This window comes from Prosopis cineraria, unplaced genomic scaffold (genome assembly GCF_029017545.1).
Source record: "Prosopis cineraria cultivar Desert tree isolate PC_DT_omini unplaced genomic scaffold, ASM2901754v1 PC1, whole genome shotgun sequence".
Lineage (NCBI taxonomy): Eukaryota > Viridiplantae > Streptophyta > Magnoliopsida > Fabales > Fabaceae > Prosopis > Prosopis cineraria.
The window spans coordinates 34,596,016-34,617,186 of NW_026555332.1; the positions used below are offsets into that span (position 1 = coordinate 34,596,016).

Below are 21,171 nucleotides of genomic sequence, written 5' to 3' on the forward strand. Positions count from 1 at the left end.
ATTGATATAATTAATATAGGTATAAATTATATTAATATAATTAATATATTTAATGTATATTTTTAAAATAAAAAATAATATATATAACATTCAAAATGGGACGGGACGTCCTGATAGTAATTCCATGTCCTGTCCCATCTTGATTGTTTTTAAATTAAGATAAAACCTGTTTTGATATAGTTAAAATAATATTGAACCAATCGAGATAAATACTTGCTGAACGTCCCTAACCTACACTGCTGCTGGAGACTCAGATCAGGAAAGTTAATGTTGTCTCTGAACGTGTCAATGCTATTAATTTTCTCATGAGACAAAGTCATCCCTTTTGAGATATCATTCAAGAGGCTAGATTAATTATAGGCAGAAATTGACTTGTCAATCTTAATTTCGTGCATAGGAATTATGCTAGAAATACTGACAGTATGACTAAATTTGCTCATACTTTGTCCTCAAATAGCTATTTCTTTAACCATCCTCCATCTTTCATTAGGGAAGAGGAGGAATGGGAAAGAAATGAACACTCATTTTTTGATCTTGTGACCTTTCGGTCTTCACAAATCACTTTCTATTCAAATAAAAAAAGCTTTCATCACAGTTGGTAAATCCTATTAATGGGGAGCACAATGGTTGAGTCTAACAGAAAGATCCCATCCTCTAAAATGTAACAAACTAAGATTTAAATTACTACAGAAAAAATATTCACATTTAGCATCCAATCATGTTTTAAATACGATAATTTCTAATAGAAAAAGCCTTGTGAGCAACAAAAATTAGGGAGGAAAAGCACTGGATCCAATTTTATGGTCTATTCTCCCAAGTGTGGTTCCTTACCATGGCTGTAACATGGACATCACGCAAATCTAATCAGATAAAAATTTGATATAAGCGCCACCTGAGGCTAACTTACTGTTACGATGCGTCATGCATTAAATCTACACTCCCATGGTGTAACAAAAAATTAATATAAACACCCACTACATTTCTATTTTGACAAAAACAAGGCTTGATTGTTTGACATAAACATGAAAGGTCTATATCAAACTTTCATGCCACACAAATATTTGTTGACCCAAGCATCATGTGGTATGCAGGAGGTCGTCTGCAGATGATTAAGTTAGATGGCCTTCTGCAAAAAACCCAAAAGTCTTGAGTCACCAGTCATGTAATTTCTGCTGCTCCGAAACTCACCACTCATTCCATTTATTCAAGAAGTCGTCCCACATGGCGGTAGCAATTGAATCCCTCAACGAGAATGCAAGTTGTTCTTCCATTGAAGAAATCGACTGAACAGCAGGAACTTCATCATCTGCCATCTCATCCACTGGTGTGTCTCCGACAGTTTTAAACAACCAATCATTTCTTTCCTGCTGGCGGATGAAATTATGCAGAACACATGCAGCTATTATAATGTCCCTCTGAACATGAAAAGAATACTGGGGAGCAAGTTTAAGAATAGGAAATCTAGTTTTTAACACATTAAATGACCTCCCTATAGCATTCCTCAGACAACAGTGCCTGTGATTGAATAGCTCCTTTGCATTTCTGGGTAATTGATTAGCACCTCTGTACTCGCAATGATTATACCGAATCCCTTGAAAAGGAGCAATAAACCCTCCCATATTAGAGTATTCCATATCAACAAGGTAATATTTTCCTGTAACAGTTTCAATGAAAATAATTCAGGGATGATAGCTACTTAAAACATAAGTTATAAGGAAATATACTACAACCTAACCTTCAGGAATTTTGGGGAAATTCTGATCTGGGTTATCAAGAACTGCCCTTAACACATGTGAATCAGTAACGGATCCTTCCCAACCAGGATAAATGAATATGAATTGTAGGTCAAATGTGCAAGCTGCCAGCACATTTTGAGATAGTAAACCTTTCTTATTACGAAATCGAGATTGATCTTTGGCTGGGACATGTGCAGGAATGTGCATGCCATCAATTACTCCAATACAATCCTGAATTAAAAGGCACATGCAATGAAACATAGGAGAATACTTAAACAGGGAATAAGGAAGAGTAGTTATCAAACAAACCTTGAAATATGGGTAAAATCTATTGCTACTGAGAATTTCAGGAGATGTGGTGGTGTCAGGAGGTTGCAGGAATTCACGTGACAGGGACTTAATAGCCTTCAACACATTGTTAAAATGTCGGCTAATGGTTTCACCAGAGTGCTGAAACCGCTCTTGAATCACTCTATTGCGCTCATTATGACCAATAATATTTAAGAATATTGTCAACTGCTCCTCTATCATTACACCAGAAGTATCACGCAACAAGGATCTTTGTCGAAGAATGTCACAAAACTTGTGAAAAACATGCTTGTCCATCCGCAACATTTCCCGACTAAAGTCATCATGAGCATTCAGCATTTCCGTCATAAATCCACATCTTCTAGGTGATAAACTATGGCAAGGTTGTTTGGTTATACAGTTATAGTAATAGTACCCAGCAGCTGCTGCAACTAGCTCCATCTCATTCAATTCTAAGTCAATGTCATCCATGCTGATTGACGTATCTGAAAAGATAAACCTCAAGGGTGCGAATGGTTCAAGATAATTCTGATATATCAAGTTAATAACTTTAGAAAGTTTCCCAATCAATGCATTAAAGGATATGACAAACAACTGTTACTACTAAAAAATGCTATTTTAGCATTCAAAATGCCAGATTGTTAAAACTAAAAGTGACGTAGGCATTACCCACAAATCAAATTGACCACTACAATAACTTTTTTGCACTACACTGGATTTTACAAAAGTATAGGATCATATTTGATAAAAAGAGCCAGTTTTCCAAACATTTCAAAAAGAGGATGCGCCACACTTGCCCTGCAACCACAGCAATCTTTTTTCACTCTTTAGTGAGATAAAAATCTCTCGAGCAATAGGATTCTCAAATAAATCCAAAGCAAGAAAGTAGATCCGTTCATCAACACCTTGCATCTCATCCAATACTTTTATGCATTTGCTTATAGAGAACCGGTCCTCATTCTTCATAATTGCATTTGCTCTCATCTTTGAAACAGCTGCTATTTCCAGCATGGCGTCCACTATAGCATCCCCAGTAGCTTTGCGACTTCTCTTCCGCCGGCCAGAACTTGAAGGCACACCAGCCTGACGCTTGTGTCCATCTATCATATGCTCATCTCCAGAGCCCGAAGATGCATCTTCCTCCCCAAAATTCATTGGCACTGTACGATCAGTATATATGCCTTAGATGTCAATGCGTATCACAAACTCGTATTCTTTTAGACTTCCACCTTAAAATGAAAAAAGAAAAAAAGTAAAAAATAATCTAAACCCAACAAAGAATTTGAATTTTGAACAACACGAAGCACATCAAGATAGCAGAATGGCAAAATCATCAATCCATTAAGCAGTTTTAATGTATGCACTCAATAGGTATGCAACCCTAAACCATAGCAGGACCACCTAAACTTTCTAACGAAAAAGCATTCTTCATCTTTCTTTTTCGCGTGGAAGCTTTATTGGAGATGGAATAATATCTAATAATTATTAGACCGTTATTGAAAGACTAACTAAATCAGCTACCTATACACAATCTTTAGAGAATTATTCAGTTCCTTCTCAATCAGTTAAAACGCCAAACAAAGCTTCAAGACGGATGAAAAATTCAAGCGTAGCCCGAAAACCAACTTAATCAAACCCTCCCAAATGCCCCTTAAATAAGAAGGAGGAAAAAAACTTTTAACCAAAAAGGCTCAAAACAAAAAAAAAAAAACCTCGGGAGTAAAGGGTGAAAACATCAGCAAACTAAAATTCAATCATCCAGCAGGATCATTATTTGCCAATGGGATACGATCACCTTGAGCAAGAATTTAGAGTCTAATCATCGATTGAAAAGGTCAGAAATTTGATATCAATCTCCTCAATTTTCTGGAAATGAATCAGAAGTCAGAATACAGAGATATACAGTAGCAAGAAGCAAAACTCACCGTCGGCTTCACAAGGTGGAAATTTTCTAACGAAGCTTCACGAATTGGAATTTCTCGAATCAGAAATAGAGTGAGAGGAAAAAAGAGTGATATTGGGGTTTAGGGCTTAAGAACATATCAAGTGCTCAATGACTCAATTCCAGCGTCCTGCGTGCATAGTTTAGAGGCATGGAGTTTAATTATTTTATTTAAAGTTCATACGTAAAATATTATTTTAGGGAATACATAAAAAAAATTACTTTGGGAAAATTTTTCCCAAAAATCTCTCAAATTAAAAGCATAAAAATTTTAAATGATGGGTCTTTTGATTTTGATAATTTCATTTCATTTTTAAATATAATTTATTGTTTAAAATATAAAACATTTTTAAATACCTTCACAATAATTAAAGAAAGCAGTTAAATGTAGTTTGTGTTATTAAATGAGTAAACAATTAACATTACCTTCCAATTAAAATCAATATATCATAATTATCTTTAATTTCTTTTTTATATAATTTCTCTCTACAATATAATGATATGGGCATTTGTGAAAGTGAAAGAGAATAATTTAACATTTGGAGGAACATATATTATACTTTGGACCGAAGCAATATGTACTATTAAAGATTTAAGTTCTTGAAATAAATTATGCCCTTTAGGGTAATAAATTTTTTAAATGGGATCAACAGTACGGCAATTTTTTTCTTGAGAAAAATTAAATATTCTATGAAAAAACTTAAGGTAAGGTTATGAAGAATGCTTTTTGAAATCAATTTTTGATTTAAAATTTCACATTTAAAATATATATATTTAAAATTTTTTTATTTAAATGTTGTAAAAAAATTTGAAAGTATAAAAGAAACAAGTTGAAATTTAAAGTTGAAATAGAAGATTGAGAGTAACAAGTTTATTTTTATTTTTTTAATTAATAAAAAATGAGGAAAAAGTCAAAAATAATGAAAACATCAATAGTGAAAAAATGAAGAGAAAAAAAAAAGAGAGAAAGAATTTGAGAAGTTGAACTTTAAATAATTAAAATTTTTAAAAATTTTGAAATTACAAGAATGTTATAATAAAGTATAACATTCTGTTTAAATCAAATTCAATTATATACATTTTTATATATTTAAATGAGAAATTTATTTTGAATTCAATTCTTAGTACATAACACTTAAAAAAAAAATCAATAATGAGGAAACCATTAGGCATGTAGTTACATACTCATTTTACATTTTATTCCCTCTAATCTCTGTTATAACTTTTATTCATCCTATCAAAAAAGAGGTGACATATCATTAATTTTGTTTGAAAATTAAATAAATTTTCAAATTTACTCACATTTTAAACCATGAACTACAATGCATCAAGAGAAAAAACCAACTATATCCTAGGAAGCCATAGAAAATTTTTTCATTCTAGAATGTGCTTCATATAGGCTGGTTTGGAAGCTGGTTTTGCTTAAACCTTTTTGATTAAAAATCATTTTTTTAAAAAAATCAAAACAATCATGACATCAAAAGGAGGAAGATTTTTTCTTGTTTTGATAAGTTACTTTGAGTGTGTTTTAAAAATAATCATGTATGGTAAAATTGCAAACATATGCAAAAATATCATAAAATTTTAAAATAAATAAATAATAAATTATTATTTATGAATAGAGATTCACCAAGATATCATAAAATCTAACTAAATAATAATCACTTTTTATTATTATAACAAAACATAAATAATCTCTATTTTTATGTAATGTCTAACAAATAAATATCTTTTCATAATATATATAAATCATCTAAAAATTATTTATTTTTTAAATCTTAAACAGGGGGTCCAATAAAGATGATTGAGAGTATCATAGTTTATATAAAATAAATACTCTATCAATTAAAAATATCTTATATTTTTTAAGAGGTTAAATATTAAAAAATATCAAGTATTTATAATGTTTTAAGGTATACTTATTATATTTTTTCTGTCAAAAGTGTTTATAATAAATAAATCACTTTATATTTACTTTAAATAAAAATATCTTATTAAATAAAAATAAATATGATGTTAACTTGAAGAAAATTAACTATTTTAAGAGGGTAAAATTTAATTAAAAATATCTAATATTTTTTGACAGACTAAGTATTTAATTATAAAAAAGTAATATTTTAAATTTGAAAAATATATATTAATGATCAAATCCAATATTAATATTTTAAATTAAATCTCTTATTTGGATACATAAAAAATACATGGTGATTTAAATCCAAATTTATTTCTTATTATATTTTTTATAATTTTAAATTCTCTTTATTTGAAATTCCCATCATTTCAAACTTCTCATTTTTTACTATATTTTCACTATTGATATTTTTATGATTTTTGTATCTTTTTTCATTTCCCATTCTCTTTTCTTATGTATTAAAAAATAGATTCATCACTTCTAATTTTTTGTTTTCCTTTTGAATCTCAAATTATTTTTCTTCTTCATCTGCAATTTTCTAAACTACTTAAACAAAAAAATTTTAAATATTATTTTTAAAATGCAATATTTTAAATCTAAAATTGTAATTCTAATCTACTAATCCAAGCCTTGCCTAAATATATTTTAATATATTTGAAATATTAAAATTGCATAAGATAGGTAAGCATACGGATGGATTGTTTCAGACCAGAAATATCTGCATCCCATCTGCAGCCAAGTTTCACACATAACCTCACTCAACTCAGATTCATAATCATGAATCTGACACGACTGTCAGCGATCCAAATCCGGATTAAGTTGCATTTCATTAGGCTTGGCACCACCAGGAAGATCAACCAAGAAGCAAGCCACCAATCTCAATGTGCTTTCGTACCTTTTTTCTCCATCAAGTAATTGCCAGGCCAGCATCAAGAATGTCCACATTGGTTCCGAGATACGCTCGTCAAGGGCCCTGCGATCCATATAGCTTCAACATCATCTCTGTGAGGAATTTTCACAAACATGTTCTCGGCAATTCTGTCTCTGTTTTTTTTAATACATGATCACGGAACTCATGCAGTCCAATCATATTAAAATACATGATATTTCTGCACCCAGTAAGTAGCTCATCAAAGATCATTACGTCAATATCATCATTGAATGCTTTGTGAGCAAGTACATCGACACATCTCTTTACTTCTTCGAACGCATGGTTAAAAATAATTGTCTAATCTCTCAAACAACAGCCTTAGGCAATTCTCTAAATAGCCATGGAGGCATCACATTGTTGCATTAAAAATAATTTAGGTTCATCTTGAGGGGGGTAGTGAGTGAATGGTAGTAAGATCCACCATGAGACCCCATTTAGTTTGATAGAAGTATCAAAATATTATGAAAAAATTAATTTTTTAGTCTTTCAATTTTTAAGTCACTTATAACTCAATCTCTCAACTATGACTCGTTTATAACTCAGTTTCTCAACTTTTAAATCACTTACAAATTAGTCCCTTAACTTTTGTTAATTTTTTTCATGTTAAATTATATCTCACATCAATGAGTAAGAGGAGGACATTTTAAAATAATATATGGAAAAAATTAATCTTTTAATCATTCAACTTTTAACTTACTTATAACTCAGTCCCTCAATTATGACTCGCTGTGACTTAGTCCCTCAGCTATAACTTGCTACGACTTAGTCCCTCAACTTTTGATTCACTTATAATTTGATCCTTATTTTTTAATTTTTTTAAAAAAAATTTCTTATCAAATAAGAGAGATAAAAAAATATTCATATGTTATTTTAAAATACCCTCCTCTTGCTCATTGATGTAAAATATAAGCTAACATGAAAAAAAAATTAACAAAAGTTAAGGGACTAATTTATAGGTGATTCAAAAGTTGAGGAAATGAGTGATAGGCGAGTCATAGTTGAGGGACTAAATTACAAGTAACTTAAAAGTTGGAAGACTAAAAAATTATTTTTTTTCTAATATATGAACATTTTTTATCCCTCTTATTTGATAAGATTTTTTTAAAAAAAATTAAAAAAAAGGATCGAATTATAGGTGAATCAAAAGTTTGAGGGATTGTGTCGCAGCGAGTTATAGTTGAGAGATTGAGTCGTAGTGAGTTATAATTGAGGAATTGAATTATAAGTGAGTTAAAAGTTGAAGAATTAAAAGATTAATTTTCTCAAATATCATATAAAACATGACTCCCATGTGTACTGATGGCTTGCTTCTTCTTCTTCTTTTCTTTTCTTTTTTTTTTAAATTGTGCTACATTAATTCAAATAAGAAAACAATAAAATTAATTCATATGTATCATCCAGTTCTTCTCATCATCCACCAACTCCTTAAAAAGAGGTTGTGATTGATAAAAAATATAAAAGTTACCTAAACTATTAAAAGTATAATTTGCAAGATTATGGGCACAAAAGTTGGCCTGCCGATACATGAAACTCAAGAACTTGAATCTAATTTTGGTCAGGCAATTTTGTGCATGCTTAATGACATCTTTGAAAGGGTATTGGTTCACATATGCCCTACTAAGCAAGTTCATGACCTCTATATAATCAGTAAACACATTCACTCTTTGAAGACCTAGACTGCAACATAATTCCAAACCATGTATAATGCCAATAATTTCAACAATAGCAAGCAGCAATTGACCAATATTTGAACTAAAACTAGCAATCTAGTTAGCATGACTACCTCTAATCACATCTCCACATTTCGAAAAAAAAAAAATCATCTTTAAAAGACCTAACAATATCTAAATGCACTTCATTTTCAGTAGGCCGAAATCAATGATATGTTGTAATCACATCTCCACATTTCGAAAAAAAAAAAATCATCTTTAAAAGAGGGATTGTGAATGCTGTAATTTTATGTTTGCATGTGTCAAAAGAAGCCTCACGTTACCCAAGATGAGAAAGCCTTAGCGTATACATAATAAGATGAGAAATTGGGCAAGTGACATGAACCACGAAGGTGAGTATGAATGTGCATATACGTTGTATGTGAGCAAAGTTGGGCTCTTTCACCAAGAATATTTTGCAAACTTCAAAAATATTTTTAACTGACCCAATTTAATGTTCAAAGCTTTAGAATTTTGCAATACATAATGATGATTAATGATTCAATGTATTAACCTTTTGAATTTTGTAGTGAGTAATGATTGATATGTTCAATGATCAAATTTTTTGAAAATGTCTATTGATGAATTGCTTATCTAGATTCAATGCTCAAGTGCTTAACTCTAAGAGGTTTTAATGGTATTAAATGGTACTCAACATTCATATACATCTATTGCCTATATACGGCATGCTTGCAGATCATTTAGAGCATATTGTTCTTGAGCCTTTAAGTATTCCTCTTCCATCTCCAAAGTTCATCTTTTTAATTTGTGTATTTCTTTTGCATAGGCACCCTTTTTTGCAAGAAGGAAGGGTTCTTTAATCCTGAGGAGTTGCTGTAGTTAACATATGTCCTTGAGCACAACTCCAATTAAATTATCTAAAAGAATTTTGAACAGGGAATATTCAGAGTAGCCATTACCCTTTATAGGGTTGTTAAACCTAAGCAGATCTAATCCCTTCCCTTTCATCATCAGAGAACATAAGTTTGCATCTAAAGCACCAAATATCTCAACAGACAGGGTGAGAGAGAATATGTCATGGTACTTGTTTAGTAAACTCCTGCTCCGCAAAGTGCTTTAAGACCCTGATTGATATCTAGCCTTATTTTTTTAAGGGATTGGGTATGGGAGTGGAAGTGGTGATAAGTTTTAAAATTGTATTTGGTGTAACATATGATTAAAAAAAAGACTCAAATTTATCCCAAAAAATAGCAAAAAGACAATATTGCTCTAATTTTTTTTCTTCTTCATCCTCTCCTCTCGTGCCTGCTGCCCAGATTCATCACCATCGTCCTAAAAATGGGCATGCTTTTGATAAACCCAAATTCTTCTTGCTAAAAGTAGGAATCATTTTGATGAACCCAAATTCCATCGCTACTTGAACTTACATTTTCCATATTCATCCTCTTCAGCTACTACCTTCGCCACCGTCGAGCTCGCCAGATCTGGACCAAGGAGGTAGAGGGTCTCCGTCAAGAAAATTAGGACTAAGGAAGAAGAAGGGTCGTGGACAAGCTCGCCAGATCTAAATTTGCATAACTAAATCTGAACAAATCCAAGGATGTCGACACAAATGAGCTCACCAGATCTGATCTTTCAGGACGTCGGTGACAAGAACAGACATGGAGTGGAGAGCATACATTGTTCACACTTCACTCTAACAAGGAGTTAGGGACGCTGATCCATCAGGGAGTGACGGCAACGCGAAGATAACTGATGGATAAGAGGGAAATTTGGTCTGAAATTATTTAGTCCCAGGACTGATTTCCCAATACCAAGAGACTGGTGGTATCGGGTAATTCCATGTAGATGAAATTGGAATTGGGATTAAATCTCCCATTGCCTCATACCAAAGATGAAAAGTTGGCATTAGCCAATTCTAGTGCCAATCCCACTTTATCAGTCCAACGTATCAAATATGATCTAAGTTTCAAAAGATCCATTCCTTGCCATCCAAGCTTTTGAACCTATCTGTCTTCTGCTTGTGGACTAATGCCTTGCTTTTTAGGTTGTGATTCATGTTAAAATTTGAATTTTATTTCAAAGAGCATTGTCTTAATGAGACACATGAATTCAACACGTCACCCTAAAAAATCCTAGCCACTTCTTCATTTTCATAAAAAGGAGATCAATACAAAGGAAAGAAGCTACATAAAGTTTATTATCAAGCAAAGGGCTAAGTAATAGAAACCATTCCCTGCCGTATCTACATTCTCCTCTCACTTTTTATTCAAATCAAGATATCATATAAATAGTTCCACAAAGCTGACTCATAATGTCTCCCCTCTAAAATTACTATTTATAGAGCCATTTAAATCACATGGCTTTGTGAGAATGATGGCTACAAATTTAAAAGCTAATATTGAGAGATTGTATTTGAAATAGGTAATTTTGCATAAAGTTAAGTCTGATTGGAGTGTATTGAATACCTCTACTACTATGAGTACTTTAGGTATTCGTGGCACCGACTTGATGGAAATGACGCTTAGACATTGATGGTTCTTATAAGGATGACATTTCCAAATGTGGAAGTATACTGCAAAATATTCATGCTGAGTGGATTGTTGGTTTTCATTATAATGTTGGCCATTTTCCCCCTTGTAATCACTGAGATTATTGATATAATCCAAGGTTTTAACTTATGATGTCATATGAATAGTCATCATGTTCATGTTTTCATTGGCTGTGCTAGGGTGATTAATACCAAGAATTATGTGAGTCACCACCTGTTTAGAGATATCATTTAATATGTTGAAGTTTGCTTGAATCATTCTAGTTTAGTTTCTTGAATTTCATGTATGGTGATGCAAACTTTTGTACCTATTTACTTGCGCAAGATGCTTTAGATAATGTTAATAAGTTTTGTGCTTTTGATCAACCACCACCTTTTTGCCAAGAAGTGGTGGATAATAAAAAAATTAGGTTTATTTTGTAAACTGATATTGCTTGTATCCTTTTTGGATTAATTAGATCATGCATCATTAAAAAATGGGTTTTATATCTAGAATCAAAATTTGAAGGAAAAATCACAATAAAATCTCTTTAAATTATGTAAATGATATTTTAATCTTTTGAAATGTCACAATCTCTTTAAAGTGCTTAAGAACTTTTTCTGTCATTAAGGAATAATGATAATATTTCATCTTAACCATTTTTATAATTTCAACTTATTTTGGAACCTTTGAAAATAGTTGAGGGACAAAATTACACATTAATCATTTTTATAATTTCAACATATTTATTTATTTTCTTTTATAATAATGATTTTATAAAAAAATAAATATCAATTGTTTCATTTTAAATTTTATAAAAATATAAAAACATATTCTATATTTGATCATTTTTCACCTTTTTAACAAGAGGAGGTGAATAATGATTGAGTTGTTCTTTTGTTTTCTTCCCTTGTAATTTTTATTTTGTGAATGTATTTTAGTTTGATAAATGCAAGGGAAACTCATTCCGTGCTCATCACTCTATAAGGGTGATTTGGGCCATTCATTTCTTTTCAAATGATTTCTGCTATTAATTTTAAATTATTTTTTAATATTTTTATATTATATTTATTAAAATAAAAATTATAAAATATTATAATATTAAACAAAGATTATTTTTTATACTTATTAGAGGATAAATATCATGGTACTTATCACTTTTGATAAAATTTAGACAATCTAAATTTAAGTTTTTTATTTTTTATTTTTATGTAAAAAATAGAAATTTTTAATAAATTTGTTTATCACTAATCTGGCCAATATAGATTTAATCTAGATAATTAATTTTTTACAAATTGACTATTTAAATAAACTTTGAATAATACAGATATAATTTGAAAAATTCAACTTAATATTAAAAATTTTATAATTTTTATTTTGATAAATATAATATAAAAATATTTAAAAAGATAATTTTAAATCAACGAAAAGAATCATTTGAAAGAAAATAAACGGCCCAAATCATCCTATAACTTTTTAATCCTTAATTTTTTTAATTATCAATTTAGTTGTCTCTAAATGAAATAAAAAAAGTCTCTAAATTTTAAACTCGAAACAATTTAATTTCTATAATTTTTTAATTTAAACTAACTCAATTTTTGTAATTTTTTAATTTAATATAATTCAATTTTTATAATTTTATAACTCAATAAGTTATGAGTATTGAGCTATGTTGAGTTGAAGTTTCAAAACTAAATTAAAAATTGAAGGAAAGTTAAATTCCTCTGCATAATTTAATGGATACATGGTTAACTTATTTTCTGAATTTTAGATTCAATAACACTATAAATCTTAATCTTATTTATTCTATAAATTATTCCTTCAACTTTTAAAAAATAATATAATTTGGTATTAACAAAAAAATGACTCTCACCGTTTAAACTAAAAAATAACATAAAAAGACTTCAAAAATTATTCAAAAAAAATTGAGTAATTTTTTATAATATTTGAATCCTTATCTCTAATTTTTGGGTCATTTATTGTAATTTTAAATATCATTTTTTGTTTTTTTTTTGATCAATTGAAGGAAAAAATTAACTTTTATTAATAATAGAGGCTAAATTTTTCCATGTTTAAAAGATGAAAAAACAATTTACATAATAAATGAATTCAGGCTCTATAATGTTAATTGACCTAAAGTTTCAAGAAGTAATTAATTTGCTCATTTATCTTAATTTAACCACAAAATTATTCAAGCCACCCAATGTACAACAATGATTATTACATTTTCGGTTCTGTAATTGATTCCATGAAAACAAAATTGATAACCGATACTATACTTGTACAGCTCCTAAATACAGCATCAAACGCAAGCAGCAACTCCATAGATGATGAGCATCCCCATCACTCCCAGGGTTCTGTGATATGATAATTATTGGCCTCCTCTGCAAGAAACTTTAATCTTCCTGTGATGGAGCATTTCAAAGAACACCAAAAAAGGTTTTCTTCTCACTTGGATCACTCAGTCCTCCTGTGAGGTTTCATGTTAGGGTGAAGTCCATGGACATGCTCCTCCATGAAGTCATGGCGTGTCAGAATCCCAACAACTGGAGGTCTCTGCAATATGCAAGGAATATCAGAATATTTTGTAGGCAAAAATGTTAGGTACTTACTATTAATATACCCAATATATAAAATAGGAAAAATAAAACTTGTAGTCCCTAAATTTTGCCTTAATTATCGATTCAGTCCCCAAACTTTAACCTCTAATAACTCAGTCTTTAAATTTTAACTTGTGACAACTCAGTTTTTCTAATTTTTTGACTTGAAACAATTTAGTTCTTATAGTTTCCTGACCTAATAGAACTCATTCCTTATAATTTCTTAACTCAATAAATTACAAAAATTAAGTTGTGTCGAGTCAAATTTCAAGAACAAAATCAATAGTTGAGACTTGAGAGAAAGTTTAGGGATTAAAAGTTATATTATCCTTATAAAATATGAAATTTTTTGCAAGCTACACTATTCATATGCCATGAATTGTGCAATTTACCCTCAGCTCTATGCAATGTACAGCAAATTTGTCCAGTTATTCTGACAAATACAAAACCATGTTAGTACCAACAATAATTATGTTGAGTGATAATGGATTCTTACATGAAGTCTCGAGTTTGAGCTTTGTAAACTGAGAGGGGAAAACATGCTGGGAAAATGTCCCCCAATTAGAACATGACCAGGCTCAAATTTGAATTAAATGGAAATACCAGATACCTCTGATTATAAGAAGAGAAATTCTACTTATGTTATGCTTATAAATCTCTATTATTAACTTAGCCTACTTTCCTTATGTTTATAGTTTGGCCAAAACTGATTATAAATAAACATGCAGCCATACTACTACTCATCTAAGTGGGATCTCACTTCTGCCATATTTATATGTCTATATATCAGCAGTTTGGTTGATCTAATTTTGATATAGACTGCAGTGAAAGAAGAAAGAACCATACCCCTTGACTCTTTGGGACCACACACATGTGCCTAAGACCAAGTTGGCGGAAAAGAATAGCAGCTTTAGCGAGTGACATGGTCTCGACCACCGTGTATGGGGATGCATTGGTAATGGGGTGGAGATCAACATACATATCCATCTCTTCCTCTTCAATTTCCAGATCCTCTAGTTTGATTCCTTTCCCTGATCCTGCCTTTGCAAAATCTAATGCAGAAATTCTTTGTAAGAAGTTTCGACTTGTAAGCACCCTGTCTTTTGAGAAGTTCTTCCCCTTCAATAGCACTAGCAGATGAGACCTAAGAACAAGCCCACACAATTCCGGTGCATCTGAGATTGGTGGTTCATCGATGACCGGAAACCCATTATGCCCTGTGGTTTTCAGAGCATCTAGTATATTCCTTACCATTTCAATCCCAGAGAAGGTAACTAGCGGGCCAGAGACAACATCACGTGCAACTAAATTCCTCATATAAGGTTCTGCATGGGCCTCCATATATGGAAGTCCCTTTATCTTCAGTATTTGATCGTAGACACCCTTGTTAAAGCTATCAGCCACGGTTTTTGAGACCAGCAAGACCAACATCACAAGAGGGAGTAACAAGAGATCATTGGTGAGTTCTAGCAATATAACACAAAGGGAAACTGTCATTCTCATGGTGCCACCAAGGAAGGAGGCAGCTCCGAGGAGGGCGTATAATCCAGTATCAAGTTTGGAGATCGTCTCAAATAGTCTCCCTACAAGCCGGCCATATGCTGCACCCGCCAATATCACAGGAATGAAAAGCCCTGATGGAATAGCAATACCATAAGTGACTACCCCAAGAAAGTAAATAGTTACAAAGAAGATAAACAGGCTGGAGATGTGGAATTCTTTGAATGTCCTGGTGCTGAATAGGTTCCGAATAGCATCATCATTGGTGTTTAGAAAAAGAGAAGCGAGATCATTGTAATATCCTGATGGACATTGAAAACTCTTGTAGTTGCCAGACTCATCAATAGTGGGACAGCTCACCATCGGATCATCGGGACAGGGGATGCATTTTGCCAACCATGGTAGGCCATAAGCACAACATGATGTCAAAAGTGAAATTGTGACCACAATGAAAATTTTGAAACCTGGACCTTTTCTGCATTGGTTTATACGTTATGATATCATCAGTGATGATGGAAAAAGAAAGACAATAAATGCCTAATAAGAACCAAACTCATGTGAAGACATACTCATTCAGGATGCTATATGCACGAACAACCTTATCCACAAAGTAATTATATATGCTTCCAAGAATGCCTCCGAGGATTCCTAGGAGTAACACCGCTAATATATCAGCACCACTGTATGTTACTTTGGCTGCACTGACATCGTACATTATCAAACCACCTTCACCAAATAGCCCACATTTTCCGGTGGCACAGTACTCAATTCCAGCTCTCAAAACAATAGCAACTACTGCTGTAGTGAAAAATGTCCTCCAAAGGAGAGCACTCCGCCACCTAAAGCACGTCACAGAAATAATAAATACATTTTTTTTAAACAAAAGTAAAGAGTAATTAAGAAAACCATAAAATATATCTCAAATTGTTGGCATTGACTATCTCTGAAAGAAAAATGTGTTAAATTATATCCTCTACCTCAACATTTTTGGAAGCTGAATCATTGATAAAACATAGAAAAGGAAACGAGAGTAACAGATTTCTCATTATGAATTTTTGAAGAAAATAATTTTACATGATCTACTTATTGTCAAGAAATTCGATTGGATGGTAACCATTAAGGAAATCTTTTGCGCATTGCAGAAAAGAACTAATGCTCAAAATTAATGAAGTACACTATCGAACACCATTTTATTAAGATAATTTGAAATATAAACAATATGTAAGAAACAAGCAGAAATATCAACAGCTATTCCCTTTCAGTAAGAATGTTGTTAATCTTTGCAAGACAATTTTGGTAATTCTTTTTAGGTGCTTGCTGCTTTGGAGCCAGGCAAGGAAGCCCTTTCTGCCCAATCATATTCCCTCGCTGACCAGAAAGCTTACCTTCTTAGTATTCATGTGTACATTAAATGATTAAGTAATAGCTTAAACCTTAAGGCTTTAAGCAGTGGGTGCTATTGCATCCCTCAAGACTTCAGATTTTCACTAATGCTGTTTTTGTTTGAAGAGATCCCATCATATCATTGGCATCAAGTGTCATTAATTATATCACATATTTATTTAGCAATAGCATTTACAACATACAGTAACCATGCTTTCTATTTTTATTTCTTTCTTATATGACAGCATCTCAAATCTCATGTTGTGTAACATCTCAGTAAATTGTCAAAACCAAATACATATCACGGCATTTTGCTTAAATGGTCTATAACAACCACCCTTATTCCATTAAATAGGGTCGATTACATGAATTGTATGATTTCATTGTACTCTATTAGCAAGCTTAAATTGTCTACAAGCTGAATAGAAATCCAACTAAGCAATTGAGATCTCAAACCCCACCTTTTTTTCTTTTTAAGAGGGGATGTCGTTTGATTAAAGCAAGAGATGAAGAGCAAAGAGATTATTATAAACTACTATTTTCTTTTTTAATGAAAATATAACTACTATTTAATCATTTTATAAACTACCATTTTTTTTTTTGGTGAAGCATGAGAGAATAGTTGCAGAAGAAATAGATACCATGTAGCTGCCTCTTCAAGAGCAAAGAGAACACCGCCTACTGGAGCACGAAATGCAGCTGCAACACCAGCAGCAGCACCACAAGTAATCATGTCTCGCCGGTCCCGATCATTTTTGAAATGCCTTAGCCAATTCCAAGTCAAGCGATACTTGCGAGATCCACCCTGCCCTAACAAGGAAGCAATGCATGCACCCGTGTGTACCATAGGCCCCTCTTTGCCCACGACAAATCCAGCAGAAACTCCAAGGATGGCACCCAAAACCTATTGTAGATAAAATCATGAGCTTTATTGATTAGGTTAATAATTTATTTTTTTGGTGAATCGGTTAATATTTTATGAAAAGATCAAACGAGAACAAATAGAAGTTTGAATTCTGTTCTTAACACAAAAAAATTATAAAAACAGAATAAAAAAGATAAGAGAAAGAAATACTTTTATAGCATTGTAGCATAATTTACCTTCACAAAAAGAGTGCTTGGGGCCAGTATAGAGTGAGCATCAATACCATTGAGATAGGCTTTCACCTCAGGAATACCAGAGCCTGCTGCTGCTGGAGCAATAAAAGCACAAAGAGATCCAGCTGCCGCTGCCAAGCCTATATTGCAACCAGCTAATACTACAAATGCCAGAATATATCTGTACTGAAACTACTATATTGTGAGAATAAAGGACAGCAATGCTGTGAAAGAACTATAAGTGCAGTTTATAGATTACTCCATGTCAAATAATTTCTACCAAGCCAAATGCTAAAAAGCATGTTTAAGGGTGGATGCATATTAAATATGTCAACTCTCTCCCACAAACACAAAGAAAAATTGGAAATAAAGGTCATTGGAAGATGATTAACTGCCAAATATTTTCAAATTGGGAATAAACGTCAATCGAAGATGATTAACTGCCAATTTTTTTCATTCCTTATATTTATAAGAAAATCATTTAACTATTATCTTGTGATTTTTAAACAACATTGTCATTCCCACTGAGTGTAAGGGAAGATTTTTTTTTTTTTTAATATAAAAACTTTGAAAAGTGAAATAAAAGTGCACCAAGAATATAAGGAGTATATCACATGTCTCCATTTTCTAGTTATGACTCAAGGGATTGATCAAAAGATAATAAATCTTAATCACGTCAAGATAGAGTTCTGCTTCTGCAATCATGTTATAAGTAAATAATACACATCTTCGCTAACGCAAAATTACAAGCAACACAGGAAGCACATACCACATAAATTCCAGGCTACAATGTTATTAAATGTTAAGCATGTGGATTGGTAAACCAAGGAACAAGCTCACCTGTGTTCAGACATTAGATTGGTTACTAGGAGCAGCTTGAAACCAGCTATATTCTCAACTGCAATATTATTGAGAAAACCAACAATCCCAGTGCCTAATCCAATAAGAGCAGCAAATCCCCACTTAAGTATCACATACTGGAATATCTGAATCTTGTTCCTTGATCTCCAGTCCTGCTTAAATATTTCATTCTCAAAAATCCTGAAATAACAGAACTCTTATCGGTCATACCGTGAAGTGCCCAGCTTTCTGATTTTAGTTTCGTTATTTTCTTAATGAGATACATAATGATGGGAATCGTGCTGTGGGGAGAGCTTGCAAAGATATATATATATATATATATATAAACATGGAGAAAAAGAGGTGGAGAGTTGATATGGGAACAGCAATAAAACAATGTACAGGTGAAAGAACTTGATTTCACCTAGATATAACACTTCGACCTAGTGTCCAAATAGCCAGAGATGCCTAACACAGCTGACCATAAGAAATAACGACTAGAAAGAATATCACTCTGGAAATCTGGCAGATTTTTTTTTTTTTGGCTGGTGATCAGAAAATTAGCATAGTCTTTATTCCTTCATTAACCGATTTTACAGAATGCTTGTTGGTGCATTAATTTTACAAGTCCAGAATTTGTTTGAGATATATAATTATCTTCAATCAAATAGAATACAAGTTACTTACTCGTAGTCAAGGCTTTCGATCGGGCTAAGGTTAGCACCAACTATTGCAATCTGAGAGGTGGTGTTAGTTCTCCTCACCAGAAGTGGCTCTGCATATGTCATGTTTCTTTCAGAAAACTCTGACCAGTATCTCCCATTGTCCTTCCCATCCAATGGACCTTCGTTTTCTATGTCATTCGCATCATCATCAAGATTCACATAATTTTCGTTCTCCATCTTATTAACAACTGCACTTTTCAGTTTTTGCTAGAACCTTTAGCAGAAGTACTAAACAAGCCTGCAAGCACAACCACATTATTATAAGCATAGTTAGATGGCTTCCCACAGGTATTCAAAGATTCAACACATAACCAGTCTTCTCTCTTTATTATTTCTCATCAAACTTTCTTGATTTGCTTCAAGATGCACAAAGCATGATTAGGAACTGGTGTTGTCAACTTAGAGCAATGAGAAATCAATGGAAAATGTTTAATTACTTCAAGAAACTGCATTCACAATGGCACAAATAGGAAATTTGATGAAGACAAGTGCTAAAAGAGAGGACAGATTGGGTAGAAAGAGAATATCACATTGAATGATGAAATCAAGCAAGTGGATCCAGACTCTAAACACTTCTATAAAGTTATATGAGAAAGGAAAAATAAGACATACGAGTCAATTGTAAAACAGTGCAAAAAACATGACAAACTATCCATGTGTTTGATTTAGATACCCTCCTTATATAAATCCGATATAAAGGGACTGAGAAATCACTTTAGAAAAAAAAGAAAGAACAGGATGAAATAAAAAATATTAGTCAAATATAATTCTTACTTTACACGCATAAATATAGTAGAAGAGAAAACACAAAAAGGGGCCTGGGCAAGATTAACTGATAATGAAAGAAAAAGAGGGCAAAAAGAAGCAGAAGCTTTAGATTGTTCAGTCCTTACAGTAATGAAATCGCCTTCAGCAGAAAATCCCAAAGATCATCCAAAGGCTTGTGATTGGATCGTCAGTCTGGTAAGTCAAAACACTCCACCAAGGTCCAACTGACGGGAAAGTATGAAATAATAGGAAGTAGGAATAGAATCAGCTCAATAATTCATTCCAGTATATACGACAAAGATGCTCTTTGCTTTTCCTCTTGGTTGATTATTGCAGGAGTAGCAGCCACGATCAACGCGAGAGGAAGAAAAGGGACAAGACCCAGAAATAATTGAAGCTTGCTCTAAATGGTAATTTCACAACTAGATTGAGAGTTGTGACTTTGTGTGGTTCTTATCCGTATATTGGCCTCAATCAGTATTAATCTGCCAGAGACAAACCGTCAATTTCCCCTCTTACATACGGAAAAATATTAACTTTTCAACTTACTTCATTAATTACTTACCGTTTACATGACCCATCATATGCAGTTTTTTTTTTTTTACTCTGGTAGAGCCTTACACGGGAAGCAATCTTGACGTAATTAATAAATTATTAGCAGTATTCGTTGAAAATGATGATCGGGAAGCCATTGCAACGTGAATCTCGTTGCAATATGAATTAACTTTCTTGTGTTGCTTGTTTAAATCGTTTTACTAAATGAGGTAATTTTACGTTTGGGACTTACGCAAAAGAGTGATTATCGTCAAGTAGGTTTTTAGATTTTGGGGCCCGATGAGTGATTAGTTGTTGCACCCGAAAGAGACAATCGGAGCCCGTTGCGCCATGTTCATAAACGTGCTATGGCAGTCAATAATATGAGGGCCACCATGTGTTTTCTCCGTTTGCCTGGCGAGAAATCACGTGGTTATTGTATTAATTAATTGTTAGTCGATTAAGATTTGGATTATAGTGGTGGACCCACGTTGGTCCTGGGGGGCCCTGGCCCCACCAACCCCTGAACCTTAAGTTATACACACGTGTCCAGTGACTTAGTCACTCCCTCCGGCAGCAACGCAATGGCACTAGCACAAATTGTTGTGTTACTGTGTAATTCTCTCTCTCTGTTTTTTTTTTTTTTTACCTGAACTGTGTTATTCAATAAGCATCCGTCTCTTATATTTACA

At 32.4% G+C, this 21,171-nt stretch overlaps 2 protein-coding genes across 8 annotated transcripts; both read right to left on the reverse strand.

Annotated features, from left to right (window-relative positions):
- Nucleotides 1-861: 861 nt before the first annotated feature.
- Nucleotides 862-4,112, reverse strand: LOC129292093 (uncharacterized). 4 transcript variants are annotated; one of them, XM_054929724.1, is made up of 5 exons: nt 3,949-4,112; nt 2,951-3,205; nt 2,046-2,530; nt 1,736-1,967; nt 862-1,654 (listed from the first exon to the last, which is right to left on the reverse strand). In XM_054929724.1, the coding sequence occupies exons 2-5, from the start codon at nt 3,198-3,200 to the stop codon at nt 1,185-1,187; spliced, it is 1,437 nt and encodes a 478-aa protein (XP_054785699.1). In that variant the 5' UTR covers nt 3,201-3,205; nt 3,949-4,112; the 3' UTR covers nt 862-1,184. The 4 variants fall into 4 exon arrangements, with proteins under 4 accessions (XP_054785699.1, XP_054785768.1, XP_054785842.1 ...); XM_054929793.1 differs by having other exon boundaries at nt 2,951-3,274; XM_054929867.1 differs by having other exon boundaries at nt 3,971-4,109.
- Nucleotides 4,113-13,170: 9,058 nt separating this feature from the next.
- LOC129319071 (chloride channel protein CLC-c-like) lies at nt 13,171-20,397 on the reverse strand. Of its 4 annotated transcripts, none has more exons than XM_054964124.1 (9): nt 20,071-20,397; nt 19,140-19,415; nt 18,453-18,653; nt 17,616-17,793; nt 17,156-17,418; nt 15,701-15,970; nt 14,478-15,606; nt 14,024-14,064; nt 13,171-13,587 (listed from the first exon to the last, which is right to left on the reverse strand). In XM_054964124.1, the coding sequence occupies exons 2-8, from the start codon at nt 19,352-19,354 to the stop codon at nt 14,032-14,034; spliced, it is 2,289 nt and encodes a 762-aa protein (XP_054820099.1). In that variant the 5' UTR covers nt 19,355-19,415; nt 20,071-20,397; the 3' UTR covers nt 13,171-13,587; nt 14,024-14,031. The 4 variants fall into 4 exon arrangements, with proteins under 4 accessions (XP_054820099.1, XP_054820093.1, XP_054820083.1 ...); XM_054964118.1 differs by lacking the exon at nt 14,024-14,064 and adding an exon at nt 14,128-14,173; XM_054964108.1 differs by lacking the exon at nt 14,024-14,064 and having other exon boundaries at nt 20,071-20,394.
- Between the last annotated feature and the right edge of the window lie 774 nt (nt 20,398-21,171).